Source organism: Pteronotus mesoamericanus, unplaced genomic scaffold, assembly GCF_021234165.1.
Source record: "Pteronotus mesoamericanus isolate MK-2021 breed Mesoamerican mustached bat unplaced genomic scaffold, CSHL_Meso_final scaffold_85, whole genome shotgun sequence".
Taxonomy (NCBI): domain Eukaryota; kingdom Metazoa; phylum Chordata; class Mammalia; order Chiroptera; family Mormoopidae; genus Pteronotus; species Pteronotus mesoamericanus.
The window spans coordinates 53,375,558-53,389,289 of record NW_026555329.1 but is presented as its reverse complement, the minus strand read 5'-3'; the positions used below and the strand labels follow the sequence as shown (position 1 = coordinate 53,389,289).

The window sequence follows — 13,732 nt, the reverse complement described above, 5'->3', positions numbered from 1 at the left end:
GATTTCTGAATCAAAGAATATACATTCTTTGTATCCTGCTGTTTTGCCAAGTTCACTTATTAGGTTGAGGAGTTTTTTGGTAGAGTCTACAGGGTTCTCTATGTACACTATCATGTCATCTGCAAAGAATGATAGCTTTACTTCCTCCTTTCCTATTTGGATGCCTTTTATCTCTTTCTCTTGTCTGACCGCTAGGACTTCCAATATGATGTTGAAAAGAACCAGTTAGAGCCGACATCCTTGTCATGTTCCCAATCTTAGTGGTAAAGCTATCAGTTTTTGCCCGTTGAGTATGATATTGGCTGTACGTTTTTCATATATGGCCTTTATTACGTTGAGGAATGCCCCATTTATTCCCATTTAGCTGACTGTTTTGATCATAAATGGGTGCTGTACCTTATCGAATGCTTTTTCTGCATCTATCGAGATGATCATGTGGTTTTTGTCTTTTCTTTTATTTATGTGATGTATCAGGTTTTGCGTATATTGAACCATCCCTGCATGCCTGGGATGAATCCCACTTGACCGTGATGGATAATCTTTTTAATGTATTGCTGGATGCGGTTTGGCAATATTTTGTTGAGGATTTTAGCGTCTATGTTCATCAGCGAAATTGGCCTGTAGTTTTCTTTCTTTGTACGGTCTTTATCTGGTTTTGGGATCAGGGTGGTGCTGGGGTCATAGAAAGAGTCTGGGAATGTTACCTCCTCTTGGATTTTTTTGACTAATCTGAGAAGGACAGGGGTTAGCTCTTCCTTAAATGTTTTGTAAAATTCTCCTGTGAAACAGTCTGGCCCTTGGCTTTTGTGTGAGGGAGTTTCTTGATGACTGCTTCAATTTCCCCAGCTGTTATCAGTCTGTTCAAGCTTTCTGTTTCTTCCTCCTTCAGAGTTGGAAGATTATATTTTTCTAGAAATTTGTCCATTTCATCAAGATTTTCAAATTTCTTTTCATATAATTGTTCATAGTAGGTTCTTATAATCCTTTGTACTTTTGTGGTATCAGTTGTTATTTCTCCTCTTTCATTTCTGATATTATGTATTTGGGTCCTCTCTCTTTTTTTCTTGATGAGTCAGCTTAAAGGCTTGTCCATTTTATTTATCTTTTCAAAGAACCAGCTTCTGGATTGCTTGATCCTCTGAATTGTTCTTTTGTCTCTAGGTCATTCAGTTCTGCTCTAATCTTGACTATTTCCTTCCGTCTACTTGCTCTGGCATTTATTTGTTGTTGTTTCTCCAGTTCTTGAAGTTGTAGCCTTAGGTCTTTTATTTGAAATGTTTCTATCTTTTTTAGGTAAGCCTGTATTGCTATGAACTTCCCTCTCAGGACTGCCATTGCTGTGTCCCATAGGTTTTGGTCTGTTGTCTGTTCATTTTCATTTGTTTCCAGAAATTTTTGATTTCTTCTCTTATCTCATTATTGACCCATTCATTTGTTTAATAGTGTAGTGTTCAGTCTCCATGAGTTTGCTAGTTTTTGAAGTTTCTCTTTGGGGTTGATTTCCAGTTTCAATCCCTTGTGGTCTGAGAAAAAGTTTGGTATTATTTCAATTTTCCTGAATTTACTGAGGCTTGCTTTGTGTCCTATCATGTGGTCTATCTTTGAAAAACTGCCATGAGCATTTGAAAAGAATATGTATTTTTCTTCTTTGGGATGTAAGGTTCTATGTATGTCAGTTAAGTCTCTTTGATTCAGTGTGTCATTCAGCGCCACGATATGTTTATTAATGTTTTGTTTGGAAGATCTGTCCATTTTTGACAGTGGGGTGTTGAAATCCCTTACTATCAGTGTGTTGCTGTCTGTATCTTTTTTGAAGTCATCCAACAATTTCCTTATAAACTTGGGGGCTCCTATATTGGGAGCACATAAGTTTACAATGTTGATGTCTTCTTGATAGATTCTTCCTTTAAGTATTTTAAAGTGCCCCTCTGGGTCTTTCTTTATGGCCTTTGTTTTGAAATCTATTTTTCTGGTACAAGTATGGCAACCGCGGTCTTTTTCTCTTGTCCATTTGCTTGGAATATTTCTTTCCATCCCTTTACTTTCAATCTGTGTAAGTCTCTTGCTTGAGGTGGGTTTCTTGTAGGCAGCATACATGTGCGTCATGTTTTCTTATCCATTTAGTTACCCTGTGTCTTTTGATTGGGGCATTTAGTCCATTCACATTGAGAGATATTACTGATAGAAACTTACTCATCTTTTCTCTTTGTACCTGTGTTCCTCTCTCTCTCATTATTTTCCTTCATCTGCTTAAAGCGGTCCCCTTAGCATATCTTGGAGTGCTGGTTCGGTAGAGATGTATCTTTTAGCCTTCTGTTGTCTGGGAAACTCCGTATTTCCCCTTCTATTTTAATTGAGAGCTTTGCTGGGGAGAGCAGCCTTGGCTGTAGGCCCTTGCTTTTCATGACTTGGAATATGTGTTGCCATTCCCTTCTGGCTTGTAGTGTTTCTGTTGAGTAGTCAGCCCCTAGGCGTATCGAGGCCCCCTTGTATGTTACTTTCTCCTTCTCCCTTCCTGTCTTGAGGATTCTCTCTTTGTCTTTGACAGTTGCCATTTTAATGATGATGTGTCTTGGAGTGGACCTCTTGAGTCCCTCTAGAGTGGGGTCCTCTGTGCCTTCTGGATCCACGAGAGCCTTTCTCTCCTCAAATTAGGGAAATTTTCCATCATTACTTTTTTGAGGAGGTTCTCTATCCCCTGCTCCTCTTCTTCTCCTTCTGGTATCCCTGTTATATGGATATTATTGCGTTTCAGGTTGTCCTGCATTTCCCTAAATGCCTCTTCATTCTTTTTGAGCTGTTTTTCCATTTCTTGTTCTTTCTGGGAGCTTCTTTCTACCTTATCCTCCATCTCACTGATTCGATCCTTGGCTTCATCCAGCCTGGTTTGGATTCCTTCTACTGTGTTCTTCAATTCAGAAATGGTATTCTTCATATCCTCTTGTGTTTTCTTGATAGTTTCTATGTCCTTTTCCAGGCTGATATAATTTGCTGTAAGATCCTGATAGTTTCTCTACAGTGTCTCATAGTTCTCTTTGAGCTGGCTGAGCTTACTGAGCTTCCTTAGAACCATTGTTTTGAATTCAGTATCTGATAGTTCACTTGCCTCTATTTCATTTAGTTCTCTCTGTGGAGAGTCTCCTTTTCCACACATTTGAGGGGAACTTCTTCTTCCTCCCATTTTTGTGAGAGTCTGTTAAGTAATTTACTTATTTATTTATTTATTTTTGATTCTGCTTCAATTGGTGTGTCTAGATTTCCTGACTTTGTGGATTAAACTTCTATGGTAGTAGGCGGGTCTTTTTATTTATTTATTTATTTATTTATTTTTCCCTTTACTTTTCTTTCTGGGCCTGCCTCTGATGATGTCAGTTGTTGACCTGTATGACCTTGGGTAGTTTTTTTGAGCCTTCCAGGAGTCTACTGTCTGTGTCTGACTCCTGCTTGGGGCAGCTCTGTTACCCCTTCGGTCAGGGCTAGACTGTATTTTGGGATCACTCTGCACTCTCACGCTTGCTCCTTGATCGGGCTCCCTGGCCCGGCAGTATACCCCGCCTGCTTGGGCTCTCATGTGCTTGCCCCAGCCCAGGGGGCTTATTCATGACCTCGCGTACTCGTCTGGCCCCCCTGGCCATGAGCTCCTCGGCACTGGTCAGTTTAGGGTCTTCTATTGTGTGTTTTCCCCGCTTTTGGCTCTTTGGGTGCATTGCTTGCCCTCGCCAAATGGGGACTACGGAAATGGGAGGAAGTCAGCTCCAGGACTCTCCGGTTAATCCTGTCTATGGTCTCTCGTCCTGGGACTCTGGGCAGCTCTGTGACCCTTCAGCCGGGGATCTACTAATTTTGTGGGCTGCTCCGCAATCGCTGGCGGGCGGGTCAATTTACACCTGCCCTTGCTGCTCTGTGCACTCCTTCGCAGTCCGCTTCGGTGCCAATCTGTGGGAGGCCTTGCCAGCTGGTGCAAGCGTTCGCCAGCCCATGCAGGTCACACACACGCTCGCCAACACTCGCCAGTCACTCGGTGCAAGTGTGAGCGCCTGCACTGGGTGGTTTTGGGGTGTCTATGTGTGTTTTTAGGCTTTTGGCTCTTTGAGGGTGTGGCCTCTTCCCTCACAATGGATACTACAGCAAGGAGAAGGAGTTGGGACTCCCCGGTTCCTTCTCCCGTTCTTTTCCCAACGCCTCCGTTTCTAGTCTCTCCTCGGGGGTCTGTGGGCAGTTCTGTGACCTCTTCGGCCAAGGATCCACCCCCTGTGCAGACTGCATTTCAATCGCGGGCAGTCTGGTTCGTGTGTGCCGCTCTTCTGCCTCTTTGGGGTCGTGTCTTTCCTGTCCACAATGGAGACTACAGAATGGGGAGGGAGTCGGAACTCCCCGGTTCCTCCTCCTTTTCTTTCCCCAACACCTCCGTCTCCAGTCTCTCCTCAAGGCTCTCCCAGCCAGTCTGCACTTAGCCCCCCAGCTCACACGTGCACAAGCTGTGTGCAGAGCGAAAAAAGGCAGGTTAACTGATTCCCTTATGCTTGAGCGAGATGGTTGCTTCAGAGTGGGAGGTGTGTTATCACGGGGCTCCACCAGCTGCCGTTTCAGTTCTCTTCACAATTTTCCTCACCAGTCTTTTCCCAGGCATCATCCCACACTGCTGCCGCCTCTACCCAGAGATCATGGAGGGTGGCTGCCACTGCAATTTTTGCGTTTGCCCTTTAAATGTCTCTTTGCATCCCCAGCCACCTGTCTCTGGCAGAGAGTGCCCCTAAGCTTTTCAGGGTTGGATTTTGTCTGTATTTTCTTGGTTTTAGCTGTTGTAGTTTAGCGGTCCCTGTTTATGATTCAGATCCCGTTCTTCTCGGGGGAAGCTAACTGGCCGTTTCAATGTCCCTCTGATGCTAGTGCCCGTGGGCACCCAGCCCACCCTCTAGAGCCTCCACCGCACTTCTCACCCGTTGGGATGTGTGAGATTCGAATCCACTGTCTGTCCGCGGCTCCTCTCCCACTATCGTTCCATTGTTTTCCCGGTGTTCACTCCAGTATTTGGTCGCAATTCCAGTTTGGTCTTGAGAGGAGGTCAGCGTTACTCCCATTCACTCCTCCGCCATCTTCTCTCTCCTTACTTAATATATATTATTTTAGTTTCTCACTGAGTTCATCCATTCTTCCCCTAAATCCCTTGAATATCCTTTATCCCCATTGTTTTTAATTCTGTTTCTGGGAAAATGCTTACCTTCATTTTATTTAGTTCATTTTCTGAGGATTTCTCCTGTTCTTTCATTTGAGGCCTCTATATTTGTCTCCTTATTTTGGTTGTATCTTTATTTGTCTCTGTGTTTCTTCCACATTTGCTATGTTTCTCAGTCTTGGTATAGTGGACTTTTGTAGTGAGTACCCTGTGGAGCTCATTCTCATAGTCCTCCTGGTCACCGGAGCTAGGTACTTCTGGAATGTCTTTTGTATGAATTATGTGAGTCCATCTGTGGTAGTTGTGTCTTGATTGTTTTTGGTATGTCTGTGGATTGGGTTTACCCTTAGACTGGCTGACTGTGAAGATTGATCTGAATCACATTGTACAAGCTGCTGTGTGGGAGACTACTCCACAGAGTGAAATTAACTCCAGCAGGGTCTGGTGCCTGCTGATTTTCCCTTTGGATGTACCACTTGTGGAGCCAATTGGGTCATGATCTGATGTGGTCCGGAGCCTGCCTCGTGGTGTGTGTGTAGGTTCTGGGGCTTCTTAGGAGGGACTATGGTGTAGGTCAAGTCAGATGCTGCCTGTGACTGGCCCTGGGCTGCCTGTTAGAAGCTCCAAAGCAATTTATAGCTTTTGGCTACCTTTGCTATGCCTGGGTGCACATGGGAAGAGCCAAGATTCATACCATGGTTGGCTTCTACCAGCCCTGAGTCCAGACTGGCCAGCAAAAGGCCCAAGGTACCTTGAGATCCACCTCTGCTTGCCAACAACGTGTTAGGTTCAGTCCTTAAAGAACTTCTGGGGGTTTATGAGTTGCATGTGGTAGATTCTTAATGAATCATCAAGTATGGACTAGTGGAAATCACCAGGATGATATAGATTCAAACTTAGGTCTGAGGTCATTCAGCAATTATTGCAGGGTACAATATGGCTAGCCACCACCCACCTGGGGCCCAAAGACCTTTGTGCTGGGGCTGGGTCTCGGGGAGTCATCAAAATGAGGACAACAGGGTTTATCAGGCTAAAACAGACCAACATTTGGTAGTGTGGAGGAAAGGTTCTGCATAGGAATGGTGGCACCTGTCAGGTGGGAAAGGAAGAAAAGGCCCTCAACCTGGATCCATACAACTGTCTCTGACAGTCCCTGAGTTTTCCCAGACCCTGAGTTTGTTCTTAAGGGCCCTGAAGAAAGTCTTTATTGTGGGCCTGTGATGGCTGCAGCTTAAACACTTTTCTGCAGGACACAAGCTTGACAGACTGGAGCCACAGAAATTCAGGAGGGTGAAGCTAGTTCATTTCTCCAGGCTGATGTCATATGAAGAGGTGCACTTGCAATAAAGATGGCATCTATGGGTGGTTTAGGAAAGGGCCTCCCCATAAGGACCTTGGCTGCTGTTCCATCAGTCCTCTCCACAAAGCCAACCTACCAGTCCCTCCCTATATGACTCCAGTTTGCTTTTAATTGGTTTCCCTTGCCGTGTCCAGAGTGAGTGGTCAAAAATGGGGCTTAATGCTTATCCTTTTAAGAGGGCATCTGAGTTTCTAGCAGACATCTCAGAGTCATCTCTCCTTGGCTAATAGAATCCCTGTTTATATTCACAGCCAGATGTTTTGTCAGCTCTTCTTTCTGGCTCTAGTTTCTCTGGCTAAAAAATCTTGTGGAGTTGAGAATTCTCACTTCTGAGGGGAGACCTTAGAGCTGAGCTATCCCTCCAGTGTTTTAACCATTGTATGTGGTTGTGGGGCCAGACTTTTTTGGTCTCAGCTCTACCTACAAATCTTGATGTATCTTCTTCTATAAATCCTTGATCATAAGACTTCGGTTAAGCTAGTCTTCATTGCTTATTCAGGTTGATTATTCCGTAATTTAGTTGTAATTTTCCTTTGGTCCTGGGATGAGGTGAGTGTAAAACTTCAACCTATACTTCCACCATCTTGGATCTTCTCTCAAGAATATTTAGCTTTGTTTTAAAAGTTCTCTAATAAAGTTAGTTAAAATATTTATTATAGTTATATTATCTTAAATATACATTAAAATAAAAGAGGCAGATATTGTTTAAATAGTAGTAAATATGTGCTCTAGAAATTTTCATTAGAATAAGACAAATAATATTCTTGCATTGAATATTTTATGAAATTATATATGGAAATTTTACTATTGATTATTTTGTCAAAACATACTTACCTACAGTTTACTAAATAAGAGTAATTTAGAGGCACTGATGATACAAAATAAATGAGAATATCTTCATGGAATTTGTATTTATTGTGACTGTTTTGTACATGAGCCTTCAAAAAATGTTGAATAGAACTGAGAAACAACTAGAACTGGGTAAACGACTTCCTTTACTATCTCAATGTAGAAAAACTACATTAATAACTTAGCTTTCTATTTTCTTTTTTTTTCACTTGATTTGTTAGATGGAGTTATGGTTCTATGATCCCCCAAGTTTAATCTCCCAATCTACATTCCCAATGGATATTACTGATTTCAGGTCACTGCTTTTTAGTTATTAAGTCTGTAGCCTCCAGGTACAAAAGGGTAATGCTCAGTGTCCCATTATTTGCATTCCAAATAATAGAGGAAGATTCTTTTGTGTGTGAAAGTTTTATGTTAATATGAAAAAGGGAAAAGAATAAGGACCTGGTAAATTGTTTAACAAAATATAAAACAACCACAAAACCGGACTCATCAAAATCCAAAACTGAATATGAATCTCTACATGTATATTTACTTAAACTTTTCAATAGCAGGTATATAAAAAATTCCCCCCCCTCAAAAATGTCATCTAAAATTTCTATTCACTCTGTGAATATAATAAAAATACATGTAGGATAAAAATCATCTGTACAGTAAATATTAGATGTAACCCAATATAATTTATTTTACAACCACCATCTTTCAAAGTTCATTTTCTTGTGTAGAAGAGTGATTCTACAGGAAAAAGAAAAATCCCAAAGGATTTGCATATGCCAGTCATTTTGAGGCAAAACCCAGAAAATGATTGTATATATCTTATGATATATATGTTCTAAAAATAAGAAAGGATAATGAACATATATTAGTTTTCTCAGCTTTTCTTAGTAAATTTTTTTATTTCTTAGATACACAGTTTATGTTCTTAAAAAATAGTAAGTTTGTACATTATAAGGGAAATAAATGTGATCTTTGTGGTCTTTTAGGTGATATCAGTCAAAAGGGATTGTATGGCTTGGAAGGCTTGAACTCTCCTAGATTAGTCTACAGGCAATGAGCACAAAATTTTTCTTTTTTTAAAAATCATTTTACTGCAAAATATGGATATAGGAGCCTCTTCCATCATTGATGTCCTTTAAGTCATAATTTAAATGAGTCTGTTATAGTTTTAATAGGTGTGTCCTTTTTGAATTTGTCGTAATTTATACATTTTCACATACTGCCACTATTCACACTTTGTTATCTTTAATAGCTAAAATGTATTCTATAATTTGCAGTTCTCCAATATTCTTTGATTGGTGCTAGGAATTCATGTAACAAAGCAGAAACTGGCTTATTTTACTTAGCATAATACTCTCCAGGTACATCCATGCTGTTGCAAAGGGTAAGAATTTCTTCCTTTTGGTGGCTGAACAGAATTCTACTGTGGAAATGTACCAGACTTTTTTATCCACTCATCTACCGATAGGCACTTGGGCTACTTCCAAACCTTGGTTATTGTAAAAACACTGCAATAAACATGGAGTTGCATATATTCTTTTGAATTAGTGTTTCGAGTTTCTTGAGATGAATTCCCGGAAGTAAAATCACTAGGACATGAGGCAGTTCCATTTATAATTATTTGAGGTAACTCCATACTGCTTTCCACAATGGCTGCACCAATTTGCATTCCACTAACAGTACATGAGAGTTCCCTTTTCTCCACATCTGTGCCAACACTTGTTTGTTATTGATGGTTGTCATTCTGGCAGGTGTAAAGTGGTATCTCGTGGTTTTAATTTGAAATTCTCTGATGATTAGTGATGTTGAACATGTTTTTATATGTCTATTGGCCATCTGTATGTCCTCTTTGGGGAATGTCTGTTCAGGTATTTTGCTCATTTTTAATTGAATTGTTTATTATTTTGGTGTTGAGTTTTGTAAGGTTTTTATTAATTTTGGATATTCACCTCTTATCAGAATTATTGGCAAATATGTTCTCCAATGTAGTAGTCTGTCTTTTCGTTTTGTCGATAGTTTCCTTTGCTGTACAAAATCTTTTAGTTTGATGTAGTACCATTTGTTTTTTTCTTTCGTTTTTCTTGCCTGAGCAGGTATATCAGAAAAAAATATCTTTATGAGATATATTTGAGATTTTACTGCCTATGTTTTCTTTGATTTTTAAAAGTTTTATTGTCTCAAGTCTAACATGTAAGCCTTTAATTCATTTTGAGTTTATTCTTGTGTATGGTGTAAAAAGGTAGCCTAGTTTCATTTTTTTGTATGTATCCAATTTTCTCAACATTATTTATTGAATAGACTGTCTTTGCTCCATTGTTTGTTCTTGTCTATTTTGTCAAATATTAATTGACCATAAAGTTGTGGGTTTATTTATGGGCTCTCTATTCTGTTCCATTGATTTATATGTCTGTTTTTATGCTAATACCATGCTGTTTTGGTTACTATGGCCTTGTAGTATGTTTTGATATCAGGGAGCGTAATTTCTCCAATTTTCTTCTTCTTTCTTAACATTTGTGACTATTCAGGCTCTTTTATGTGTTCCATATACATTTTTTGGAATATTTGTAGTTGTTCTGCAAAATATCCCATTGGTATCTTGATTGGTAATTGCACTGAATCTATAGATTGCTTTGGGCAGTATGGACATTTTAATGATGTTATTTCTTTCTATCCATGAACACAGTATATGCTTCTACTTATTTGTATCTTCAGTTTATTTCTTCAGTGTCTTAAAATTTTCTGAGTACAGGTGTTTTACATCCTTGGTTAAATTTATTCCTAGGTATTTATTACATTTGAAGCAATTGTGAATGGGATTGTTTTCTTAGTTTCCCTTTCAGATAGTTCATCATTGGTGTTTAAACATGTAATTAATTTCTGGATATTTATTTTGTATCCTGTTTATCTACTAGATTCAATTCTAGTAAGTTTTTGGTGGAGCCTTTAAGATTCACTATATACAGTATTCCCCTGCAATTAATGACAGTTTTACTTCTTCCTTTCCAATTTGGACACCTTTTACTTCTTGTCTGATTGCTGTGGCTAAGGCTTCAACTACTATGTTGAATAAGATGATAAAATCAGACAACCCTGTCTTGTTCCTGATCTCAGGGGAACACTTGCAGTTTTTGCCCATTGAGTATGATATGGGCTGTGAGTTTGTAATATATGGCCTTTAGTACACTGAGGTATGTTCTCTCCATTCCCACTTTGATAAGAGTTTTTTTTTTAATCATATATGAGTACTGGATTTTATCAAATGCTTTATCTACATTTATTAATATGATTGTGTGTTTTATACATCATTTCATTTATATGGTGTATCACATTTATTGTTTTGTGGCTATTATATCAACTTGGCACCCTGGAATAAATCCCACTTGCTCATAGTATATGATCTTTTTGACTTATTGTTGTTTTTGGTTTGGTAACATTAGTTGAGAATTTTAAAATCTATGTTCATCAGTGATATTGGCCTATAATGTTTTTCCATTGTAATGTCTTTATTTGCTTTTGGGATTCAGATAATTCTGGCCTCGTAAAATGAGCTTAGGAGTCTTCCCTGATCTTGAACTTTTTGGAATAGTCTGAGAAGAATAAGTGTTAGTTCATCTTTGAATGTTTGGTAAAATTTACATGTAAATTCATTCAGTCCAGGACTTTGGTTTGTTGGGAGTTTTTTTATTACTACTTCAACTTCACTAGTTGCAGTCTGTCTATTCAGATTCTCTGATTCTTCCTAATTCAGTTTTGGAAGATTGTGTGTTGCTAGGAATTTATCCATTTCTTCCAGATTGTCCATTTTGTTGGAATGTTGTTGTTCATAATATTTTCTTACAATCCTTATGTTTTATTGGTGTCAAGTGTTAGTTCTCTTTCATTTTTTATTTTATTTATTTGGGTCTTCTCTTTTTTTTTTTCTAAATTAATTTTTATTTAATGCATTGTGATTATATTGTTTAAAAATTATGTAGGTTTGGGTATACATTTTATAATACATCATCTGTATATTGTATTGTATGTTCACCACCCCCCAAGTAACGTCTCTTTCCATCACCATTTATCCCTCATTTACCCTCTCCTGATCCCCTAATCCCCCTGTTCCTCTGGTAATTACCATACTGTTGTTTGTCTATGAGTGTTCCCCCCACCCCCTGCTTAATCCCTTACCAATTGCCCATCAGTAGATATGTGTGTGTGTATATATATATATATATATATATATATATATATATATATATAAAATATCTCTGGTACATTTGCACAATAGAATACTATTCAGCATAAAAAAGAAGGAAATCTTAATTTTTCCAACAGCTTGGATGGACCTGGACACTATTATGCTATGTTAAATGAGCCAGTCAGAGAAAGACACATACCATATGATTTCACATATATATAGAATCTAGTGAACAAAATAAATTATCTCTCTTTTTCTTGAAGAGTCTGGTTAAAAGTTTGTCAGTCTTGTTTAGCGTTTCAAAGAACCACTCTTGTTTTTCATGTATAGTCTTACCACTCTGAATGCACCTAATCTCATCTGATACCAGAAGTTAAGTAGAGTCGGACCTGGTTAGTACTTGGATCTTAGCTGAAACATTTTGAAAGATGAGTCCTTTTTCTACTATTTAAAGATATGGGTTGTGGCTTAAATTACTTCATGGAAAACACTGTATTTATGGTGACACTGATTTCCAAGGGACTAGCCCAGGGTCATTTGCCCAGTTATCACCTGCCAGTTGGTAGAAACAAATGCAAGAAAAAGCAACAGAAATCAAAGAGTATCAGGATTATTTCATTTTAAGCTCTAAAATATTCTAGGTTTTGATGTACATATAACTTTGAATATTTAAAAAATTTAATGGTTACTAAAATTTTTGTCTTTAAATTCAAGATGAAGCACAACTTTTGTCATTGTACACATTATTCTAAATGTATTGTATTTTGCTAGATGGAAGACGCTATTGAGGATATAATCAGTATGGAATCAAGTTTTAAAGAGGAAGGAACAGACTCTCCTCTGCTAATACAAAGAACAGTAAGTGTTCTTAAACAGTAAGTGTTCTTAAACAGTAAGTGTTTAGACCTGAGGAGGTCAATGAGATTTAAATAAATAAAAGCTTCTGATATACTAAAAACTGTCTTAGTACATAGTAAAATCACTTTCCTAATATCTTTTAAATTCAATTTATTAGGAAAAATAAAATGCTTTTATTCTTTTGTTGATTAGATCTTCCAAAGGATAATTTATTAGGAAAGAAGAATGAACATTACTTAAACTGTGCCCTGGAATGCTGCAGCCATTTCTGCACAATAGAATAGTTAATGAAATATTATTCAAATAGATAAACGTGTATAACATTATCCAAATTAACATATGTAAATATGATTTAACTAAGTGTGTGCAGTTTAGAATTTAAAAAACTCATTCAACAATTATATTTTCCATATAATAATATGGACACGGAATATGAACTTGTATTTATGTTTCCAAAATAAAATATCAAATAAAAAAGCTCAGTTATGTTTCCAAAATAAAATATTAAATAAAAAATCTTCTAATTATAAGAATAAATTTAAATTGCTTAGTAAATAGTGTTTTCTTTCAAATTTTTGAAACAGACCCAAAATAGCAGATAAATATTAGAAAATATTTCTTGGTGCATAAAAAAGATTATATAATATTATTGAGGAAGATATGTAATAAGGCTTTAACTATCCTGTCATCTACCTTTCTAATCTCTATAAACACTCACTTAATTATACATTTAATCTTCTATAGCATTTTCTATGAGTGATTCAGATTTTCTGTTTGAAGCTCAGCACATAATCAGACATTCTCATCAGCTCATGCCTGAATTTTGCTTAGTTTACCATGACTAACAGCTGTTACATTCAGATGCTCTGCACCTTGTAGAATAAAGAAAAAAAGATTATTAAAACAAAAAATATAACTTTACCCTGAGAGAATAACTAGAAGTTAAAGGTGGAGAAATAGTGGATCCCTAGCCGAAGGGGTCATAGAACTGCCCAGAGACCCTTGAGGAGAGACTGGAGACAGGATTAACTGGAGAGTCCCAGAGCTGACTTCTTCCTGTTTTCGTAGTCTCCATTTTGCGTGGGCAGGCAATGCCCCCAAAGAGCCAAAAGCAGGGAAAGCACACAATAGGAGACCCTAAACTGACCAGTGCCGGGACGCGTGCTGGGCCGCAGGCGAGTGCACGAGGTCAGGCGAGTAGGACATCTCCAGGCCAGGGCGTGGCTGCCCACCCGCCCAGGCTGGAGAGCCGGCCTGCCGGGGCACATGGGTGATCCTGCCCCGGCAGGCAAGCACACTCAAGTGAGCTACT

The 13,732-nt window shown here is 38.4% G+C and overlaps 1 protein-coding gene across 1 annotated transcript in view; it reads left to right on the top strand.

Annotated features, from left to right (window-relative positions):
* TFEC (transcription factor EC) overlaps window positions 1-13,732 on the top strand; it is a 118,863-nt gene that overhangs the window by 49,638 nt on the left and 55,493 nt on the right. The window contains exon 3 of the mRNA XM_054564647.1: window positions 12,334-12,420. Within this exon, the coding sequence (XP_054420622.1) occupies window positions 12,334-12,420 (87 nt within the window). The remainder of the gene's footprint in view (window positions 1-12,333; window positions 12,421-13,732) is intronic.